This window comes from Rana temporaria, chromosome 7, assembly GCF_905171775.1.
Source record: "Rana temporaria chromosome 7, aRanTem1.1, whole genome shotgun sequence".
NCBI lineage: Eukaryota > Metazoa > Chordata > Amphibia > Anura > Ranidae > Rana > Rana temporaria.
This window is the reverse complement of record NC_053495.1, coordinates 147,208,418-147,232,587: the sequence shown is the minus strand read 5'-3', so window position 1 is coordinate 147,232,587 and position 24,170 is coordinate 147,208,418. Positions and strand designations below refer to the sequence as shown.

Genomic DNA, 24,170 nt, shown 5'->3' with positions numbered 1-24,170 from the left:
ATATATTTTTTTGATACTTTATATATTATTTGTTGTTGTAAGCGCCATTACATCCCCCATTTTGTCATTTACTGTCAGTGTGTGTGCACTATTAGTAGTGGCTGCTGCATATTTATTTGTTCTATTTGTATCTTGGTTAGGTTGGTTTTGCGCATTAGTTCCCCCTTATTTCATGTTTTCTATCTAAACTCCGATGGAATTCCTTGGAATATCTGATGGAATAACTCAGATGGGCCATACACAAGGTCGGAATTTCCGATGGAAAAAGTCTGTCTGACTTTTTCCATCGGAAATTCCTATCGTGCATGGGGCATAAGGCTAGGTTCACACCTATGCAAATTGAATGCGGGTTTCACATAGAAGGAGATTGTGACTCTATGGATTGTGATTTGCACAAGAGCCCTGTGCGTCTTTTGGTCCATTTCAGGTCCGAATTCAGCCAAAAATTCAGGCTGAAATCGGACCTGAAACTGTGAATAGAGACACAACGGACTTCTGCTGCCGCTGCGTGTTATAGTGTGAACCCAGCATAAATGTCTGTGCCTGCAGTGATGAATGGATGAGCAATGTGTACAACATTTTTAACCATTGGAGAGGGGGGGGGGGGGTTCTCTTTTGTCTTGGGTGTATTGGAGAGCAAGGGGTGCAGTGGCAGCCCTGGTGGAGTTAAAAGAAAGAGAGAGGACTGGATTGTTCCATTTTTACATACTGTACTGTACATAATGCCTTTCATGCTTAGAAATGAGGGGTTACATTGATCTGGTGAGCCGTTTCACATATTCAAGGCACGGATCACAGAGTTTAAAGATTGTGGTTGATTTACTAAAACTGGAGCGTGCTAAATCTGGTACAGCTCTGCATAGAACCAATCAGCTTCCATTTTTTTTTTGTCAAAGCCTAATTGAACAAGCTGAAGTTAGAAGCTGATTGGCTACTATGCACAGCTGCACCAGATTTTACACTCTCCAGTTTTAGTAAATCAACCCCAGCCTTATTATTTAGAGCATTTGGGTTATGACAAGGATTGCACTTTTATTGCATGGACTTACTTTACTAAAATCTCCCTATATTTGCTTGTTTCACATGGATGTGGGTGTTTATTGCACATTGTAGTATTGCATGAATGGTTAGTGTAATCCAGGTACAGTATAGATAGTGCTGTAATTCTATATTTGTTTAATCTTTTTCCGCTCACTCAGGGGGGTGGCAACTTTACCAGCTGCTGGGGCACAGGTATTGTTTTTATATATATATATATATATATATATATACACACACACACATACATCATATATATATATATATATATATATACATATATATATATACATATATATATATATACATATATATATATATATATATATATATATATATATATTTATATATATATATATATATATATATATACGGGAGTGCAGAATTATTAGGCAAGTTGTATTTTTGAGGATTAATTTTATTATTGAACAACAACCATGTTCTCAATGAACCCAAAAAACTTATTAATATCAAAGCTGAATATTTTTGGAGGTAGTTTTTAGTTTGTTTTTAGTTTTAGCTATTTTAGGGGGATATCTGTGTGTGCAGGTGACTATTACTGTGCATAATTATTAGGCAACTTAACAAAAAAAAAATATATACCCATTTCAATTATTTATTTTTACCAGTGAAACCAATATAACATCTCAACATTCACAAATATACATTTCTGACATTCAAAAACAAAACAAAAACAAATCAGTGACCAATATAGCCACCTTTCTTTGCATGGACACTCAAAAGCCTGCCATCCATGGATTCTGTCAGTGTTTTGATCTGTTCACCATCAACATTACGTGCAGCAGCAACCACAGCCTCCCAGACACTGTTCAGAGAGGTGTACTGTTTTCCCTCCTTGTAAATCTCACATTTGATGATGGACCACAGGTTCTCAATGGGGTTCAGATCAGGTGAAAAAGTTTTTCTTCTTTTATACCCTTTCTTGCCAGCCACGCTGTGGAGTACTTGGACGCGTGTGATGGAGCATTGTCCTGCATGAAAATCATGTTTTTCTTGAAGGATGCAGACTTCTTCCTGTACCACTGCTTGAAGAAGGTGTCTTCCAGAAACTGGCAGTAGGACTGGGAGTTGAGCTTGACTCCATCCTCAACCCGAAAAGGCCCCAAAAGCTCATCTTTGATGATACCAGCCCAAACCAGTACTCCACCTCCACCTTGCTGGCGTCTGAGTCGGACTGGAGCTCTCTGCCCTTTACCAATCCAGCCACAGGCCCATCCATCTGGCCCATCAAGACTCACTCTCATTTCATCAGTCCATAAAACCTTAGAAAAATCATTCTTGAGATATTTCTTGGCCCAGTCTTGACGTTTCAGCTTGTGTGTCTTGTTCAGTGGTGGTCGTCTTTCAGCCTTTCTTACCTTGGCCATGTCTCTGAGTATTGCACACCTTGTGCTTTTGGGCACTCCAGTGATGTTGCAGCTCTGAAATATGGCCAAACTGGTGGCAAGTGGCATCTTGGCAGCTGCACGCTTGACTTTTCTCAGTTCATGGGCAGTTATTTTGCGCCTTGGTTTTTCCACACGCTTCTTGCGACCCTGTTGACTATTTTGAATGAAACGCTTGATTGTTCGATGATCACGCTTCAGAAGCTTTGCAATTTTAAGAGTGCTGCATCCCTCTGCAAGATATCTCACTATTTTTGACTTTTCTGAGCCTGTCAAGTCCTTCTTTTGACCCATTTTGCCAAAGGAAAGGAAGTTGACTAATAATTATGCACACCTGATATAGGGTGTTGATGTCATTAGACCACACACCGTCTCATTACAGAGATGTACATCACCTAATATGCTTAATTGGTAGTAGGCTTTCGAGCCTATACAGCTTGGAGTAAGACAACATGCATAAAGAGGATGATGTGGTCAAAATACTCATTTGCCTAATAATTCTGCACTCCCTGTATATATATATATATATATATATATATATATATATATATATATATATATATATATATATATAAAGATTATAAAGTTAAAAGAAGGGGAAGAGAAATATATATATATATATGTTATGAATTCTAGTGTCAGTATATTCCTTTTGTCATTTACGCTGATTTAAAGCAAAAAGTACAGAACACACTAGAACTGAAACAAGATATGAAACACGACTACATCCTTATGAGGGATTTCCAAAACCTTTTTGGTTTGTGTTTGTTAAAATGGGAACTGTGCTGTGCAGACGTGCAAATATGTCAGTACTGTTTTGCATAGATAGCTTTATAACATGCATTTCTCAATCTATGTTGATTACATGAAATCTAACTACAGGCTCATTGAGAATGGTAAGGAGTGTCAGTTTTTCTAGACCTAGATGGAATCTTTAACCTACTGCAATAGTTTATTTAGGTGCAAAACAGATGTTTGCACAGTGGAAAGTATTTGCAGTGCAATAAAGGCCTTCATGTGGAAACATCTTTCAATTTCTACACAAATGATTTTGTCATCCTACCCAACCCATAAAAGGTATGTGACTGGAGCTCAAACATCCTTGCACCTGAGGCCCATATCTTTCAAGGAATACAGTTACTCAATACACATGTAGAACCCTCTACCCTTAGGTAGCTGCTAGAATAGGATTTTTCTGGGTTTAAGATATCAGTGCAGGCAAATTTAGGCAGGCCTGTGCTCTAGGCTAAGCCTGCTTGTTTTGATCTGGGGCTGGCAGTGTTTAGTGTAGTAGTGGGTGCGATCACCTGTTCTCTGACTCAAAGACGCCTCCCCTGCTTTCAGAAAGATTGTTCTGGAATAGGGGTTGGACCTGAAGATTTGAGTGACAGGCAGCTCATGTGAGGAGCTCTGACCCATCCCTATTTGGTATTGGCAGGGGGCAGGCCTCCTATATAAGCTGAGGTCACATGCTGCTAGGGGGATTCTGTCACTGTAGGCAGTTGCTGCAGGGCGTCCCCATGTGGGGGGACGCGCCGAGCGCTGAGGAGGACCAGAGGAGCCGCTAGGATGTATTCCTGGTTAAAGATCTTTTTTCTGACTCTGATTGTTGTGAAGCGATTATCCCTTGTGAAACCTCTATGCTTGGCCTGTATAAGCAGATATAATTACTGAGGACAATCCTAATCAGATAGCTTGAACTCACCAAGTACCGATTCTATTTGCAGAGGTGCTTTAATACGGAAACAGGTTACAGCAGGTGACAGGATACAAACAGATGAATAGGTTGTGGTACTTATGCGGTCAAAAGATGATATTGTCTGTAGCTTACTATGCAGAATACATGTGCCCATGTTACATGTGGCCTGTTAGCTGTCTCCATTACACAGGAAGTACAAAACTCAGGAGGAATGGTGGAGCATTACACACAAAGGAAACGTGTCATAGATCAGAGAACCTTCAACGGCTAATTAATTCAGGAATATCTAAAGGTCTTATCTCAGAATTAAATATGCAGATTAGCAGTGGCTCTATACCTGGGGAGAAGGTGGGTAAAAATAAAGTAAAATGGTAGAAGGACATAGGCCCTATAACAACTGAACAATGGGAACGGACATTGGAGCTGGGGACATCGGTGTCCCCGTCCCATTTATTCTTAGTGCATAGAGTTTATTACACCCCAAAGAGATTACATATGTTTGGAAGTAAAGCAGATGACAAGTGCCCTAGATGTCAAGACACAGGTGACCTCATACACATGATGTGGAAATGCCCGAAGCTACACAGATACTGGGCTAAGGTATTGGAGATCATAAATACAACCTTTGGGATTACTTTGGAATTGGAGGCCAGGGTATGCTTATTGGGTTGTATTGAGGAGAGGCAGATGCAAAAAGGCATTACAGTAGTGGTATTGAGGTGCCTGTTTCAGGCCAGAAAAGTGATAGCACAAAATTGGCAATCACAGAAAGCACCGACATCGGTAGTATGGGTAAATGTAATAAACGCGACAGTGTGGAAGGAAAAAGCAGTTCTGACTAGACGCGGCAACTTTAACAAATTTAAAATACTGTGGGAACCCTGGTTGAGAAGAATGGGGTGTCCACCCTAGAGTGAGGAGAAGAGATTAGATCAGCATCTAGAAATCAGCCTGAAAGGATAGAAGGAGTAAAGAGAGAAATAGAGCTGGGATCAGCAGATAAAGAAGGCCAACTGTCCTGGAGAGTTAAAATAATTCTTGCAATAAGTGGTAGAATTTGTGTGTGAAAAATAAGCAAGCTGGGAGGGGGGAAGGGAATGGGTAAAAGGGGGGAGGACAAAGGTTATTTAAATATGCTGCATGAATATCAAATGTATGTATTTTTAACGGATGTTTTGCACTGAGAAAAATAATAAAGATTATAAAGTTTAAATAGATCAGGGAAAGAAACATAGAAAATAGGTGCATTGCCACAAAAGGTCACTGGATGGCAGCATGTGAACTAAACATAATGTCCATAGAAAATGGTTCAGAGAAACATTATAAATATAAATTCTATGCCCCATTGGACAATCTTCACCATGGAGATGGTGTCAGGCTCCTATGATTGGGGGACACAGCACTTGCACTTTGGAGAAAGTCAGTGTGTAAGAAGCACGAGGAGTAATGTTGAGAGTAGTGCAGAATGCTGTGGCCGGGGAATGCAGCGTTTGCAGTTATGGACTGGCTGGGAGCAGTAGTCCGCTTATTGCCATGCCATGTGCCGCCATTGCTGAGCCGTCGGGGAGAGGTACTGAGTATCTCTGGCCAAGTAAAGCACTCAGGTAATTAGTAATACCATCCAAAAGACTGTGTAGCTACCCAAAATCACTGAGCCACCGGGGAGAGGTATTATGTGCCTCTGGCTTCTTGATTTGCTCCAGCAACACAATTCAAGAGACTTTATTACAGTAACAAAGTACAGCCAACAAGCTGGGGTTATTCAGAGCGATCCTTTTTTTGTCTTACTGTAAGTGATCAGACAGGAATCTAACAGCTTTGCAGCAAAGGATTTGTACAAGAGGAGTTCAAGGTAGTGATACTCTGCAGAAGCCAGTGCAGAGGAGGAGGAGCAATAGTCTGCAGTGAAGTTATGCAGGGGAAGAGACTATGAATGTTAAAAGTGCATCATTTTCAGGGCTAAATCTACTAACCAATGTTCTATGGAAATGCAATAAGTGCTATGGGCATCCCATATCTTCCTTTACCCCAACCGAGTTGTATCCGGCAATAAATGCAACAAAACAACACAAGTGACTGCTCATTGTCTCAGAGGTGATATATGGGGGTCTGGCAGCATGGTGATTTGGTGGATGTTTGTAACTCGTAGCAACCTACTGCTACACACAACTATACACTAAAAATCAGCATTGACCTGTCTGTTGAAGTGTCACAGATACTTTGAAAATTGAAACCACAATTTTCTCCACTTTATCTCTTGCTCCTTGCCAGATGATGAGTATGTCATCAATGTTCCTATACCAGACTAATATTCTGGACCGGTACCCTGACAGTGTTTCTTCCCCAAATACCTGATTTTCCCACTCACCCAAGTATAAATGAGCATATGCTCATATGTGTACAGAAAGATAAATGTCCCATGAGCCTCACATCTAGACCCTATGTGGGTTAGTATGTAGCAACCTCAGCCTAGGCTCAAACCAGGCCACCCTCGATGTGCGGCTCATGGAATATTTATCTTAAAGCGGTAGTTCACCCCCCCCCCCCCCCCGACACATTTTACCATCGAGACAGGCATTGTAGCGCGAGCTACAGTATGCCTGTCCCGATTTTTTTAACCCCGGACTCACCTTGTAATCCGACATCGTAGGTTTCGGCTCCCGCGGGGAATGGGCGTGCCTATGGAGAGGGAGGATGATTGACGGCCGGCCCTGGCACGTCACTCTCCCCGAAGACAGCCGGAGTAGGTCTCGGCTCTTCACGGCGCCTGCGCACAGGCTATGCGCACGCGTCGTGAAGACCAAGCCTATTTCGGCTATTTCCGGAGAAGCGTGACGCGCCAGAGCCGGCCGTCAATCATCCTCCGTCTCCATAGGCACGCCCATTCCCCGGTATCTTCGATGGACGACTACAAGGTGAGTACGGGGGTAAAAAATTCGGGACAGGCATACTGTAGCTCGCGCTACAATGCCTGATTTTAAGGTAAAAGAAAAAAAATATTTTTTTTTTTGGTCGATAGGGTGAACCCCCGCTTTAATATACACTGACGTCTGGAACCGGGACATGCTCATTCCCCAACCGGCACTTATAGCAGTGGGTACACCCCTTCTAAACCTAAAGTTGCAATACTATGTGTAGTATCCCTTAAAGTATGATAGGGAGGCAATTACAAATGCTTGCAACATCCTATCTATGTGTTCATCTTTTTTTCAGTCAGGGATCCCTGGCCCAAAGTAATTGGTCGACCTGTGGAATACTTGATTGATTTATAATCCTGCTCTGCTGCTTCATTGATAACGATTCACAATCTGTATATCCATCTATCTTATATCAGCCATCCCTTATATATATATATATAAAGGTGCTTTCTCTTTCTCTGTTCAGCTCCTTTTTCTCTTTACCCCGCTGTTTCATTTTCCTTTTGTGTTTCTACAGCATTGTCTCTATTTCCACTCTCCACTACACAGGCTGGCAAGGGTTCTCTCAGCCACACGCTGAGTACTGGAGCCAGCTGTCAATCAAGCAGCTGGGTGTATCCCAACAATATGGTCAGGATCCTTCTGGATCCTGGGGTGGCTGTGCACCATCAACCGACAGTGGGCTTTAGCCCATTCTTAGCCCATTCTGGGTCTCTTGTGACACACAAAAGAAGTATTGCCAAAAAAAAGCTTTGCCCATACTTCTCTGTTAAAGTGAACAGTGAGCGCTGCTAAGAATGTCTAATTTGGGTAACAATATTCATGTAATCACTATGTCTATCTGTGGATGTAAAGGTGTGGAGATTGGGGTATGGGGACTCTAGCCTGCTGGGATCCATAGAACCCTCAGCTTTTAACCACTTGGCACCCAGGGTACGTCATATGACGTCCTGGGCTTTGTGGTGGTATATCTGAATGATGCCTGCAGCTACGGGCATCATTCAGATATTGACGGTTTCAGCCGGCGACTCCCTGCACCATAATGGCTGTTCCGCCGCTTGATCGTTCTTACGGGCAGTGGAAGGGGACGTCCGTCCCCCTCCCCCCGCCCTCCGGTGTTTCTCCCGTTTCACCGCTGCAATTGGTGAGTCGGAGAATGGATCCGCCGGTGCCGGAGGGTGATCACAGAGATTTCCAGCGGACCAGATGGTCGCTGGAGTCTCTATGATCGTCGGAGGCCAGGCACGATGTTATGACGTCACGCCCGGCCTCTGCATTCAAAAAAATGGTGCCACTTCGGCTGTGAAGGGGTGATTTTTTTTTTTTTAGGCTTCCCAGCCTAGTGGTGAGATGTGGGGTACTATTGACCCCCGATCTCACTGTAAAGAGGTTCTGTCATTTTAAAGTGTCAAAATAAAAAAAATACGTAAAATTAACCACTTAAGCCCCGGAACATTATGCGTTGCTTTAACTGACAATTGCACAGTCGTGCGACGTGGCTCCCAAACAATATTGGCGTCCTTTTTTTCCCCACAAATAGAGCTTTCTTTTGGAGATATTTGATCACTTTAGCGGTTTTTATTTTTTGCGCTATAAACAAAAATAGAGCGACAATTTAGAAAAAAATTCAATATTTTTTGCTATACTAAATATCCCCAAAAAAAGATATATTAAAAAAAAAAATTCCCTCAGTTTAGGCAGATACGTATTCTTCTACAAATTTTTGGTAAAAAAGAAAATCGCAATAAGCGTTTATTGATTGGTTTGCACAAAATTTATAACGTCTACCGAATAGGGGATAGTTTTATTGCATTTTTATTAATATTTTTTTTTTCTAGTAATGGCGGCGATCAGCGATTTTTATCATGGCTGCGACATTATGGCAGACACATCGGACACTTTTGACACTATTTTGGGACCATTGACATTTTTACAGCGAACGGTGCTATAAAAATGCACTGGTTACTGTAAAAATGACAATGGCAGTGAAGGGGTTAACCAGGAGGGGGCACTGTAGGGGTTAAGTGTGCCCTAATGGAGTGATTCTTACTGTGGGGGGGGGCGTGGCTGGGAGTGTGATGTCACTGATCGCCGTTCCCTATGACAGGGAACAGACGATCAGTGACAGCCACACTAGGAAGCATGGGGAGAGTTTTTTTACACCTTCCTCTCCCCGTTCTTCCTCTCTGTGACCCAATCGCGGGACACCGGCGATCGGGTCCGCCTATCCTGCGGGGACGGTCACGGAGCCGAGGACCATGCCATTCAGCAGATGTATATCTATGTGCGGCGGTTCTCAAGCGGTTAACACCACATTTTTATTTATTTTTTAAAGTGCCCCTGTCCCCGGTAGCTTGCACGCAGAAGCAAATGCATACGTACGTCCCGCCCACATATGAAAACGGTGTTCAAACCACACATATGAGGTGTCGCCGCAAACGTTAGAGCGAGAGCAATAATTCTAGCCCTAGACCTCCTCTGTAACTCAAAAAATGTAGCCAGTAAAAAAAAATTTAAAGTGACGCCTATGGAGATTTTTAAGTATCGAAGTTTGGTGCCATTCCAGAGCGTGCGCAATTTTGAAGCGTGACATGTTAGGTATCTATTTACTCGTCGTAACTTCATCTTTCACATTATGCAAAAAAATCAGGGCTAACTTTACGTTTTTTTGTTTTTTTGAGCTGCGCAAATACCGTTAGAGATAAAAAGTTGCAATGACCACCATTGTATTCTCTAGGGTCTTTGCTTAAAAAAAAAACATATATAGTGTTTGGGGGTTCTATGTAATTTTCTAGCAAAAAAAAAATATGATTTTTACATTGTAGGAGCGAAGTGTCAGAATTGGCCCGGGCCTGAAGTGGTTAAATTATTAAATAATGGGGGATTGTATACCAGACCTTTAAAAAAATGTCTTTTTTATTTCAAATGGTAAATCACAAAATTATTCACTTTTCATCTTTAAGGCCCCATACACACGATAGAATCCATCCGCTGAAAAATCCCAGCGAATGGGTTTCAGCGGATAGATCCTATGGTGTGTACACTCCAGCGGATCTGTTTCCGCGGATATTTATCCCCTGGGATGGATTCCAGCAGATAAATATTTGCTGACATGCTAAACAAATCTATCCGCTGGAATCTGTATAGACTCACCGGATCCATCCGTCCGAAGGGATCCCCCGCATGCGTCGTAATGATTCGACGCATGCGTGGAATTCCTTATATGACAGCGTCGCGCACGTCGCCGCGTCATAATCGCGGCGACGGCGCGACACGTCATCGCCAGAGGATTTCGGCGCGGATTTCAATGCGATGGTGAGTACACTCCATCGCATGGAAATCCGCACAAATCCTCCGCTGGACCGTATTCGCGGATAAATCCTCTCGTGTGTATGGGGCCTTAATTGATATAAATTACTATATTCATAACATTTTACCTGTTATTTTCCTTTAAGATTTAACAAGACCTGTTTCATTCAAAAGGGGATGTAAAGGAAAATGAAGTATAACTAACATTGACTTTGTTCCTTATTCTAGGAATGCAAACAGCAAAGGCGTTGTAGGACAAATGTAGATAAGACTTGAAAACAAAGTGCAGTCAGATTCATACAGAACACCAAAGAAAATAGGTGCACTATGAGGATTATTGCAGTTCTCGCTTTTATTTCTACACTTCAAATATCATTAGCTGGAGACTCAATCGTAAAATTGAAAGACAATGGTTATGAAGACATTGTGATTGCCATTAACCCGAAGATACCTGAAGATGTTAGGATGATTGAGAAAATAAAGGTACAATTTTATTACTTGTTGAAATCTGATCCACTGGCTGCCTTATGCATGTAGACGGAAAAATGAGCCAAAATCATGTGCCTCTTCTAGGCTAGCTTTGAATGAAGCCTGAAAGTTAAATTCACATCTGCGTGTTTATGAACGCATGGCAAAGCGCACAGAAGATACATGCTTTGCCACATGTTTTGGAAACGTGCTGCAAATGCTCATCGCTCTTGCAGCTCAATTGATTTTTGTTAATGGAACCCCAAGCAAGGGTAGCACGTAGCAGGCATGCACCTACCATGCGCTGAAAAATGCGCTGAAAGTGCACCAAAAAGTCAGGTAAAAATCGATCTATGCCCTCACTCTAGAAAAAGCTTTGGAGCTTCTGTGGGGTTGCCCATTGCATGCCAACTCTCCAAAACATAAAAAAAAATTAAAATGCATGCTAGGAGCGTAAGTTTCCACTATGTGGACATGTGAATGGGTCCTGACAGCCGAGTGTCTCCATCTACTCCCTCCTATTTACTTGTAAAAAACTGGTCATACCTTATGCAATCTGATTGTACAATCTCTACAAAGTTTCCAGGACCTGCTGGGACCTTCCCAAACCTCAGCTCTCTGCACAGACGAGGACAGCAGGATGATGATACACTGCTGCAATAAGATAATAACTGGGTTTTCATAGATATTTGGTGATCACAAAATGGATTTATATCCTTTGTGGCTATATAAGAATACATTTAAATAGATATATTTGGGCCCAGAGTTCAGCTTTACCTAAGGGGACTAGAGGCAAACTGCTGAAGTTATGAAGTGCAAGGATCTAAAGGTGCTTGGATATTTTTTATTTATTTATTACTATTTGTTTGTGAAGCGCACATATACCACCATTCGGTGGTGCCAAAGCGCTTTGTGACAGATAGCCTGGATGTTCTGGCGAGGGTAGTATAAATAAAAGAAACTGCCGACGGAACAGGAGGTGAGATAAAGGAGAAAAGAGAGGAGGCAAAAAGGAAAAAGAGGAGTGAGAAAGAGACAGAGATCAGTAAGTGGATGAGCGTAGAAAAAAATAGGCCCAAGATTGAAATGCTTGGCAGAATAACCAAGTCTTCAGCTTCTTCCTAAACATAAAAAGGCTTGGGGAGATACGAATGTTAAGAGGAGTTTGGTTCCAGAGAGTAGCCCCCGCGGAGCCAATCCGTTTTCCTCCTAAATTAGCCTGTCAGTGTTGCCCATGATTAGGGCTTTGTCGGCTGAGCGGTGACAGCGTCTAGGTAAATAGTGTGGAGTCAGATCTGATAGGAACTGTAGGCCCAGCTGATGGTAGCCCCTGTAGATCAGGCAGAGGATTTTAAAGTGAGTACGTTTTATAACAGGGAGCCAATGGAGTTCTTTGAGCACAGGGCTGATGTGATCTTGCTTTTGGAGATTGTAGATAAGCTTGGCTGCTTAATTCTGCACCAGCTGCAATTTCCTGGACCATTTGCTGGGAATGCCTAGTAGGACTCCGTTTGAAAAGTCAAGGCAAAAGATAATTAGTGCCTGGACTAAGTCTTTCCTTTGGTCTTGAGTCAGGAGGTGATTTGCCTTGCGGATGAGTCGTAGAAAATGGGTGGCTCTCGAAACCGACTGTCCGACCTGGGGAATCATACTTAGTTTTACGTCAAGGATAGCCCCCAGGACCGTCTCCTTATCTTTCGGGTTTGGTATCAAGCCCAACTCGGTGGGCCAATTTTGAAGGAAGTCGGTCTTGCCTTTTCCAACTATCATGACCTCTGTTTTGTTACCATTAAGGCACAATTTGTTGGTGGTAATCCAGGGGAGAATATCGTGGAGACAATTGGCTAATCTTAAGGGCATGTCAGGGTAGGTTAGATCATCAGCTACCAACTGGACGTCGTCCGCGTACAGATGGAACCAAAGACCATGTTTGTCAATAATGTCAGGTAAGGGCCTAAGATAGACGTTGAAGAGGATGGGGGACAGGGCAGATCCCTGTGGGACCCCATTCTCTACTGTGGTAATCGGGGATAGAAAGGAGCCCATCTTAACTTGGTGGGTGTGAGCTGCTAAAAAATCACGGAACCAGGCAAGGGCAGTGTCTCCCAGACCAAAAGCGGACTCGAGTCTGGTCAGCAAGATGGAATGATCCACGGTGTCAAAATCTGCGGACAGGTCAAGCAGCACCAGGGCTGCCGACCCGCCCGCATCCACCACTTTGAGGAGCTTCTCGCGGATGGACAAAGCTACCAGCTTGGTTCCCCTACCAGGGCAGAAGCCTGACTGTAGATCATAGAAGAGCAGGCCGTCCTCACAATGAGTTTGAAGTTGGAGAAGGGCCACCCTTTCGATGACTCTAGCTAAAAAATGAGAGGCTGAAATGGGTCGAAAATTGTTGGTGTCAGTTGGGTCCAATCCGGCTTTTTTTAGGAGTGGGGTCAAAAAGCCGTGTTTTAGAATTGTTGGAACAGACCCATGTTGGAGTGAGCGATTGACTAGATAGCATAAGTCATCAATATTAGTAAATGTAAATTCTCCTGGATGAGCCAAGCGGGGCAGACTTCTCCAGGGAAGTGGGTAGATTTTAATTTCAGAATCAGGGCTTCCAGGTCGTGGGTCTCTACCAGTTTAAAATTAAAACGTTTTTTTGAACAGTACATTGTGTTAAAAGAGGCTTGATTGAGGAGGCCTAGAGAGTTGTTGTCGCATTGCGTGAGGAGTCTTGATACTTTGCTCGAGAATCCTAACGAGATGTTGTTGCATAGCTCTTGGGATGGCACAATGTGTTGCTGGAATCTTTTAGGGGCACAAAGTTCCCTCATAACTTTGAACAATTCAGATTGTTTGTTATTTGCTTTCCTAATTTGTGTCTGGAGGAATGTTCGTTTTGCTAGGCGGATGGTTTTAGCATAGCTCTTACTAGCGATTTTGTATGCCAAAAGATCTTTAGCAGATTTGGTTTTAATCAATTAAATAATTACAAATAATCGTAACATTCTCACATTTCTTCCTGGCATTGCCAAATTTGAGGCTGTTCTAACAGGCAAAGCTTTGAATTATTGCGCCTAGGCAAGGAACAAGGAGGGGGTGGGCACTTCTTACCTCCTGTGCATATCTGCTGTCCTGTGAGGCTGTTCATCATGTCCCAATGGAAAGTAGTGGGGCTGGACCTAATTGTTGTAATTGTCCGAATTTTGCCTTCCTGTCCCCTGTGACAGGAAGGTTTGGAAGGTTACTGCAGGTATGTGCATGCACCTCTTGGTTAAAGCACTTCATACCTCAAACACTTTGCCCCCTCTCCTTCCCACTGACAGAGTCTTTTAAAGTTTTTTAAATCCAGTCAAAATTCTTTTTTCCCCACACTGCATGGACTTCCTGTGGCCTCACTGCATGGGTTAACCGTTTTTGTCTAGGGGTGTGATAACATCGAACAATTCCACCGCACAAGACTGCTTTGAGGGGGGGGCAGGGCAGATGCCATAGAGACGGGTCTTGGGAGGATTAGGTGACTATATCCTGGCTCCCCCTAGACATAAATGAGCAGTTAACCAAAAATTTGCCCGGAGTTCAGCTTAAAAGGGACCCTGTTAGTCCTGTCTAAGACCATATACCACACAGTTCCTATATGTACTTTTATTACCCAGTAATTCCTATTCTCTCTGCCTTGGGATACACTATAGTGGGTGGTTTATCCTCTGGGGTGAGGGTGAATATAAGAAATGTTTTTTCTAGTTTTAAGTTAACTTTTGCCCATACTATGGACATAAAGTATGCACATTAAAATATGTACATATATTTTAAACAAGTAATAACATCACTTTAAAAACATTTTTATTTACCTCTGTAACTAGAAGCATTGTGGAAAAATTCATTTTTACAGGTCACAACAGAAAAAACAGCTCCTTTCTCCTTTATTATCCATGATAGCAGAAACTTGGCAGTTTGCCAGCCTTCTAATGTAAACAAACAGAAAATGTAGGGTTTGTGCACACTGCAGCTTAAAAAGAAAAACTGCTTTTACAGGCATTTGAGCTTTTATTTCAGCTTGAAGTAGTTTGTTCTTTTTTGTGCTCTTGTGCACGTTTTTGTATTGAGCTTCTTCAAGCTCCATTGAGATTTTTTGAGCTTTTTGAGCGTAAGCGGTTTTTTTGTTCACGAACCCTCCTAGATAGTATTTTCTTAACCACTGTATAAACTGTAGTAGCATATGCTTGAAACTGCCTGAAAAAGCCATAGTGTGCATGGGCACATTGGCTAACATGGAGGGGAGTTTCCAGGCAGAAAAAACAAGAGCTCAAAAGCCTGTAGGAGCCACTTCTTTGAGCTCCTTTGAGCTTCAGTATACATGAGCCCTTAAACTGCATGAAACTTGACTTCATAGTCTCTGTTGTGATCTCCTAATGTGAAATACTTCACAGTGCATACAGTTTGCGTGCTGGTTCATGTCTTTATGTTTTCTTTTTTTTTTAGGAAATGGTGAATGATGCCTCTGTTTATATGTTACAAGCTACAAAACAAAGACTTTTCATTAAAAGTGTCAAAGTGTTAATCCCGAAGAGTTGGTCAACGAACATTTCTTATGAAAGACCAAAAACAGAGTCATATGATAAGGTACTTCATTTGTAGACTTTCTCTAAACTTGTTCATTTACCTGCAGTAAAATATTGTCCTTTAAAAACTGAAAACAGGGAGGGGGAGAGAGAGCGCCACTGTCTAAGTGTAGTAGTATTAGGAAAATCAATAAACTGGATAAGTTTTGCACTCACATACATGGATAAAACACAGCATATCAATATATTCCATGGAGACATCAATGCATGGCAGCTTCTTAAAGGGGTTTTCCACCTTTTTTTTAAGTTTATTAAAAGTCAGCAGCTACAAAAAGTGTAGCTGCTGGCTTTTAATAAACTGACACTTACCTGCTCCACGGCTCCAGCGACGCGCCGGCCGGGGCTCCAGCGACGCGCCGGCCGGGGCTCCGCTCCTCGCCCCCCCTCTTCATTCTTAGTGTGGGCACCCGGCAGTGACAGCTTTCGGCTTCACGGCCGGGCACCCACTGCGCATGCGCGAGTGGCAGTGCGCATGCGCGAGCGGCCCGGCGCCCATCCGATTGGTCAGGCACTCGCCTACAGGGAGGGGCTGTGAAAAGGCAATTAAGCTAATCGCCTTTCCAGCCCCTCGGCGGAAGGAGGAAGTGGGACAGGAAGTCCCCTTCTCCTGAAGCCCCCACTCGCCCCCCAAAAAAATTACATGCCAAATGTGGCATGTAAGGGGGCGAGGAGTGGGTTAAGAGGAAGTTCCATTTTTAGGTGGAACTCCGCTTTAAGGATACTCAGATGGATATAAAATGATAACAAAGAGACAAGAGGGGAAGTACCCCACTCTCAGTGTAGTATTAATAAGAGGCAATGTACAACAATTCATTAGGTGATGCACTCACATGAAGGTAAAAAAAAAGAAAAAGGAGGTGCCTACCTCTATTCATTTTCATAACATAACACAACAGTGCTTATACAAAATATATCATGTAGCTGCCCCTTTAAGTGCACTAATAGGCATGTGACCAAGAAAGAAATAATAAAAAAGTAAAGCGCTTCACGCAACTTAACCCAAAAAACGTAATCAATGATAGCCAAATTAAATCAACTGAAAAAACAGTCCATATACAGTAGTTAAGAGATATGTGTCCCAACACCATAAGAAGCGTTCATAGACTTGTAGCTCTTCACTCCTCCAACCCAAACATGCGGATACATGTGCTACCACGTGTGGAAAAAGTGCAAACTCACTATATAACCGTGACCCCTTTAAAACATAAAGATAAATGAGCGCTTTATGGGTTCAGACAATGAAGATGTCACAGTTGTCTAAAACTTGTGGTCTGCCAAAGGCCCTTGGTGATCCACAGGCTCAACATATGTTTCTCCCTCATATGCAATAAATAGCATGTATCAAGTATAATATCACAGTCCAGTAATTTATTTAAATAATAAAAAGCATAAAATTCCACTCAATTAAAAAGCACCAAATTCCACTCACATGTAATAGTGCCACTATCAGGCAGCAATATAGACAACCCTAGATGGTAGTGAAGTACAGCTCTGCCTATCCGCTCCCTGAAGCCGACGTGTGTTCCAAAAAACGGAAGTTATACAGTGACTGTCGATGTAACGACCATATTCCTCAACACGTTTTACCGCATGAGCATCTTCAGAAAGCTCTACCGCCACCATTTTCTCAAAGATTCTAACACCCCTCAACTTGATTTTGATTGGTGGGCCAGCGCAATATTAAAAATATGGATAAAGACTGTATATATTGTTCCGCTAATGGACAAAAGACGTAGCAAAACACAAATGAACCTCACAATTCCTCACTATATACAGTTCACCGATTAGAATATATTTATCCTACTATCTATTATAAAACAATAAGGCTAGTCACATAATTAAGTAATAATATAACTCATAATTTATCTTTCAATATAATCCTAAGCTTTTCTAAAAAAAATAATTAAATCGTTTTCAATATTTGCTATATATAAAATCATAAATTAATATTACAATGAATTTAAAACCAAAAATCCCTATTTTAGCATATGAAAATATGTGGATTAATTCTCTATTGTATTAACTCAACGCCATCTTGTGGGTAATAAGGATATGACACCTCACTACTTATTTTCCCTACAGCTATACCTCACTGTATGATACCCTAGGAATAGAAACATAAATACAATGCCATACATTTTAAAATAATAGTAACATATAGTGAGTAAACTAACCCAAAATATCTGAAACCAAATATAGGCAGTGGACAAAAAAAAAAAAGAAGCAAAAATACAAATAATTAAAAAAAATCAATTAAGAAACAATTTATATCAATATCAATGTTGAGACCTTGTGGAGTAAGAACATTAAGCTCATCAATTCAGTTAATCTAATTTTGCGAAACCTTTTTCCAGAGGTCACTGTCCCTCCAATGCTTAAATATTCTGTCTATCCCTTAAAAACTAAGACGGGTAGGATCTCTTATATGCCTTAGCCTAAAATGATTTGACACAGTGGGGTAGATTCAGATAGATTAGCGGATCTTTAGTTCCGCGTAATCTATCTGATTTACGATCCGCCGGCGCAAGTTTGAGAGTCTAGTGCAGTATTCAGAAAGCACTTACCTCGAAACTTGCGCCGGCGGATCGTAAATCTCCCGGCGGAATTCAAATTCCGCGGCTAGGGGGAGTGTAGTATTTAAATCAAGCGCGTCCCCGCGCCGATTTAACTGCGCATGCGCCGTCTGCGAATTTTCCCAGTGTGCAATGCTCTCAATGACGTCGCTAGGACATCATTGGTTTCGGCGTGAACGTAAATTACGTCCATCCGTATTCGCGACCGACTTACGCAAACAACGTAAAAATTCAAAACTCGGCGCGGGAACGACGGCCATACTTAACATAGGATACAATAGAAAAAAAGCTGCGCAACCAATGTGAATACCAAAATAGTGTTAATACAATGTAAATTATATCATATTGTCCGCCCATACATAAGATGTTAAATATTAGTATTAGACGTGTGAAAGTCTATTGTTCAAACAAAAAGTGCATCTGATGATAATTTGATAGTAGAAAATTATTTTTCCCATTCAAGCAGATAGTGACATCAAAAATGCATGAACCACAGAAAAGTGCATGGATAGACAGGACACCTCCACCTCTCAATCACACTGTCCCTTACCAGAAGGGAAGATCCCAACTAGAGATCTTCTGACAGCAGACGGCTTAATCCCCAACCAGGGGGTTACGTGGCAGGATATCCAGGAACCAAGAGCCGAAAAAACTTCTCCCACAGTCGATCGGTAACCAATGCAGATAGAAACCAATATAGAGAAGAAAAAAGCTACATAGTGTGAACCCATATAACGATTTATTTAAAAAAGATTAAAATCACACTTACAAGAATGAAGATAAAAATTTGCAGTGAAATTATAGCCGGCCGGCTAGCACAACCCGTTCACTCCGGGACACCGTATGCGGTTTCTAGACGTCAGCACGCCGCCACCCTACGCCGTTTCGTCTGCTAAGACTTCGTCCTGGGCCCCAGGACGAAGTCTTAGCAGACTTCGTCCTGGTCACAGGGAACGGAGATCGGCGGCACAGGAGGACGCTGTGTGAATCGAGCGAGGACCCGCTCACTCACACAGGGCGGTGGCATCGCTGGATCCAGGCACAAGGTAAGAAAACACTGCCTGTGGATCCAGCGAGGCGAGCCCGAGTCTGACTCGGGGTTACCGATCGCAGCACAGAAATCTAACCCCGAGTCAGATTTGGGAATACCACCAGGGGGGTTAATACTGCACCTGTTTAGAGTGGAAACTTGTCTTATCTTCAGTAATTAATCTGTATTTGAATTTTGCAAACTGTTGCCCTTGGCTGCCCAGGAATACAGACAAACAAGGTTTGTAAACTTGTTGCAGAGATTTTGCTTAAGGAGACACAGTCTAGTTTGTGACTCATAATAATTGATAAATGTCCCCCACCGTATATGTAAAGGCACAGATGTATCTTACTTCTGAAAACTACTAATCCCCCAACCCTTGTGTAATGGAGATGAAGAGAAGTCATGCTTGAAGTTGCAGGGGAATAATCGTAGCCACCCAGAGACAGGGAAGATTCACAGGATTACCAAGTAATGATAAAGGGCAAAACATCTGAAAAAAAAAGAAAATCAATGCTTGTATCACATCTGTAGACTAGTAAGCTATAATATATTACATTTTCGTTTTTTGGGGTTAGATACACGTTCACTACCTAATACAGTCAATTACTATAGTAAACTCCATGAGTACATGGACCTTACATCACACAAAATAATTTAAAAATGAATTGTTGTTCCTGGGGCATTTATGGGTGAATAGAAAAAGAGATTACAGTATTAAAAATTACTTATCTTTTTTATTCCACTGACTGTGCTCTTGTTTTTCATAGGCGGATATTATCATAGCTGATCCTTTTATTTATGGAGATTTTCCATATACTTTGCAATTTGGAGGATGTGGAGTGAAGGGAAAGTATGTACATCTGACGCCCAATTTCATGCTCAATGACAAAGTACTTGATATATATGGACCCAGAGGTATTGTTGTCTATATATGTATAGTCTTTTGAATGTTATTTTTTTTATTTTTTTGCTTGTCTATGAAATGTTTTTAAAGGTTTGCTTTGTAAATATGAATAACATTGGTCCAAGTGGGGCTCCAAACATTTTAAATTTGATTTAGAAAATGAGAATGGTTAAAGATCTCTCAATTTTTTTACTGTGCCTGTGTCCTTTTTGAGGCTCTCTTAGTTACAGTCTCATAGATGGAGGTCATTAAGTGAGGAAGAGAAGAGAGATCTCTGCAACTGGGACATAGACAGCAGTATAGTACAGAGGAGAATGATTAGAAACTTTTTTTACTGCTCGTTGCATTCTTATTGGATAACAGTGGTCACAAGGAGCACAAATAAAAGGAAAACCTACCAGTGCGGGAGATACAGACACCAATAAAAAACAGTCCAATTTTCTACAAAGCTAAAAACACAAGTTTTGGCTGAAACAACACTTTTGCACTTTTGAAGTGTGAGTTCACCTTTTCACAAAAAAAGAAAAGGTGAACTATCACTGGATTTGATAAAGAAGCATGCCACTTTGAAATATGTCATCCATTATAAAAGATCACTTTTTTGGGATCTCTTCCATCCTCTCCTGCTTCAGACACCTCCATCTATCTGGGTGCTTACACCACTTCTGGTCAATGGCTTTCTGCAATGTCACATCCAGTTCCGACACCGCTGCAGTGTGGCCATTTTGTTGGTGGGATTTGGTTGTCTTCACTGCATCTTAAGACCTTCACATTGCGCTCCCCCTCTTTGGCACTGGTAGTTCCCGGATTTTTTGGCCATAATGTCGGGTATGTCTTAATCCTTTTTGGGTGACACCATATCGTACCAAGTACAGCTTCAGTCTGTTTGTGGGGTGGAACTCTGAGCCCATTTGTTAAATTTTACCAGTGATCAACAAACATTGGAACTATAATTCTTGCAGTATATGGTAAGTTTCTTTGGTACAAGGGTGACTTAATTTACAGTGCCCAGGTACACTTTGAAGTGCTACCTCTTGTCTTTATATCGCATTTACTCTATAAAGGCCTAGGTTCTTAGGGACATGATATTCTGAGTGCTCCTTCAGCAGTGATCACTTAGTGCCTAACCCTTCACACATGTGAACAGTCTTTAGGCCTCTTGCATATGGGTGTCTGAGCTTATGCAACTTAAATTCCAGTGTATTTCTCCCACCTGGAAAGCCCAGGTGCTGTGTACAGTTTCCCATAGACATGAATGCTATACAAGTGTTTACACAAGCACTGGCACATACCTGGGTACAAATGCACACAGCCATTCATGTCTATGGGTGGCTGTACACAGCACCTGGTCTTTCCAGGAGGAGAAAATATACTGGAAGTTATGTTGAACAAGCTCAGGTGCCCATGTGTAAAACAGATGCTGTAGCAGCATTTTCTTATCAAAAGGTAAATATTTCAACCTTTATGATAGTGTTGATTTATTCAACCCTTTAAGGCTATTAACAGATAATATTGTTTACTTGTGAGTAATGATCAATGCTATAGCTTCTGTAGTGAGCCAAACAATGTAGTACTTTTGTAGGCCAAAACAACAAAAGTTAAAAAAATCCAGATGTTGAGGTACAAGGCCCTGTTATCAGTAGAAAATAAAAGAGGGGGGAAAGGGTACCTGAGGACCCCAGGGACTATTGAACTGGTGCTAAATAGAAAATGTAGTCAACAACAAAGAGTATAGAAAAATAGTAAAAGAAACCATCAATTAAGAGGGAAGAAAATTACATGATCTCCACAGACATATTTTGGAAGATCAATTTGAGCATTGATATAAGTGCTTGCTTGACATGTTTCGCTCTATACAGAGCTTCCTCAGGAGCTTTTGAATAGACAATGCTAGGTATCAAAGAGAGTAAATAGTTAGATTAAATAGATAAATGCTTTCAACAATAATATAGATGCAAGAATGACTGCATGACAATATATTCAAGTATAAGGGAAATACGTGTCTTAAATAAATACAAAGAGTGTTGATGAATAACAGAATGCACAAAATGAGCGCCAGCCAAATCTTACCACAGATAAAGGGAATTCCTTTTAGTAGAAAAAAAAGGAAGCAAAAAATAGCAAGAATAAACCAACATCTGGAACCGTTGATAACGGGGTAGCACATTTATTACACACGGAGTGGAATTTACTGAAGCAGACAGAATCTGGAGTAATTTTGCATGGAAACCAATCAGCCCCTAGCTTTAATTTTTGAAAGTTAAATGAACAAGTTGAAGTTGAAGCTGATTGGTTACTATGCAAAGCTACTCCAGATTCTGACAGTTCAAGTTTTAGTACATTCTCCTCAGTGTTTTCTCTTCCACAGTGCACATGATAGCATCCCTCATCCTAACCTGCCATAGACATTTTCTACCATGAATCCTTAGGGCCCATGTGAATGGGCTTTTGCTTATATCAGAATTGCTACCCTGCCTATACACCATTATGGAAATGTAAAAACAGCTTGAAGCAGGTCAAATGCTGATGAGAAGGTCAATTGTAAGTTAAATGCACTGGTCAATGAATTTTGGCTTATCTCAGAAGTGTCTAAACCTGATCTCAAAAGCATGCTGCATTTGCCCACATTGACACAAGCCCAAAGTCTGTCAACACTGGTGCTAGCTGTGCTATTCAGAGCAGGAATTAAGCATCTAAATATACTGTATATGCGGAATAGTGACTCTTCCAGTTTGATTTGTGTCTAATTTGCATATTCTGTTATAAAATATGCAACCTACGCAATTTCAGATACAATTAGAGAAATTTCTTCAGACATACAGTTAGCTAAAGTGCATTTAAAACGTAAAGGTACTCACCACATGGCTTGAATATCTGTGTAACTGCAGTTCACAATGCGATCACTTAACATGGTACCCAAATTATGCAAAATTCCGATAAAAATAATGATGTGAAAACTGACTTGACAGACAACTGATTCTACTTTTCAGGGAGAGTGTTTGTCCATGAATGGGCTCACCTGAGATGGGGAGTTTTTGATGAATACAACAATGACAATCCATTCTATATCAGTAAACAAGGCAAAGTGGAGGCAACCAGGTAAAGCAAAAGTAGCAATTGTTAATTTTAAAGGTTGAAAGTTTGACGATGATTAAACTGACAGAACACAGCAGCACTCGACCATACACTCTGTTATCCCAGGGGAACTATGGGCTTTTCGATCCACCAATCAAAATCTACTCCAGATACCGAAAGCCAACCACAAATCCAAAGGAGATAGAAGATTTGCGGTCCAGGGTCTCAGACTATGGAACGCTTTACCAACCAGCATTCGGTTGGAGGAGAACCACTTAGCATTCAGGAGAAAGATCAAAACTCATCTCTTTTGATATCAAAGGAGACAGGAACAACAAGCGCCCAGAGGCGATTTAGTTCGCATGTGCCGCGCTATATAAGTTTTCATTCATTCATTCATTCGATAACAGTAGTTAAGTCATATTAAAATAGATTTGTTCTGTATATGGATGAGATGAACATACCTGGGTTTGGTTCACATGAGGTCCCCTAAACTGCTGCTAAGTTCAAGTTAAAATTCAGAACATTTTCAAGATTAAAAGTAAAGGGATTGTTAAACAAAGGAAATCGGATCTTAATGGAACGTTTCACATTACAGGCATTATTTGTGGCTTTTGAACGAATGCTGAGGCATTTGCACTGCAATTTTTTTTTTTTTTTTTTACATAGACCCCTAATTTACAGGACAAATAGAGACCCATTCTGGTCGTAATTTTTTTAAATTATTGCTGTCTGGCAGATGGTTCAGAACAATATAGGCAAGAACAAAAAGATTCAAAGATAGAATATTAAGGGCAATTAAAGCTATTAATGCAGGAATTCAATTAAATAAATCAGTTACACAGATATGGGTTATTGTTTGTTAGAGTTATGTATTCTTGTTTTTAAATGGAGAAAGTTTAGTAAACTTATGTAATTTTTAATTACAGGTATGTATGGTAAATGTGCAGATGATAATTGTTTTGTATGTGAATTTGTGTTTATAATGACAATAAATCTTATCTTATGTGAACTTCTCTTATATGTAATATTACTAAGTCTAGGACCAGCTATGCATCTTAATTATAATCATCAATGACCTGTATTTAAAGTAAAAAAGAATACAAATTAACACATTTCTTGTATTCCAACATCTAG

General features: G+C 41.2%; 1 protein-coding gene across 1 annotated transcript in view; it reads left to right on the top strand.

Moving 5' to 3' along the window:
- Positions 1-24,170, top strand: part of LOC120945726 (calcium-activated chloride channel regulator 1-like) — a 75,905-nt gene that overhangs the window by 8,602 nt on the left and 43,133 nt on the right. Inside the window, exons 2-5 of the mRNA XM_040360092.1 lie at positions 10,599-10,853; positions 15,309-15,449; positions 19,822-19,969; positions 22,949-23,057. Coding sequence (XP_040216026.1) covers positions 10,698-10,853; positions 15,309-15,449; positions 19,822-19,969; positions 22,949-23,057 — 554 coding nt within the window. The 5' untranslated portion in view covers positions 10,599-10,697. The remainder of the gene's footprint in view (positions 1-10,598; positions 10,854-15,308; positions 15,450-19,821; positions 19,970-22,948; positions 23,058-24,170) is intronic.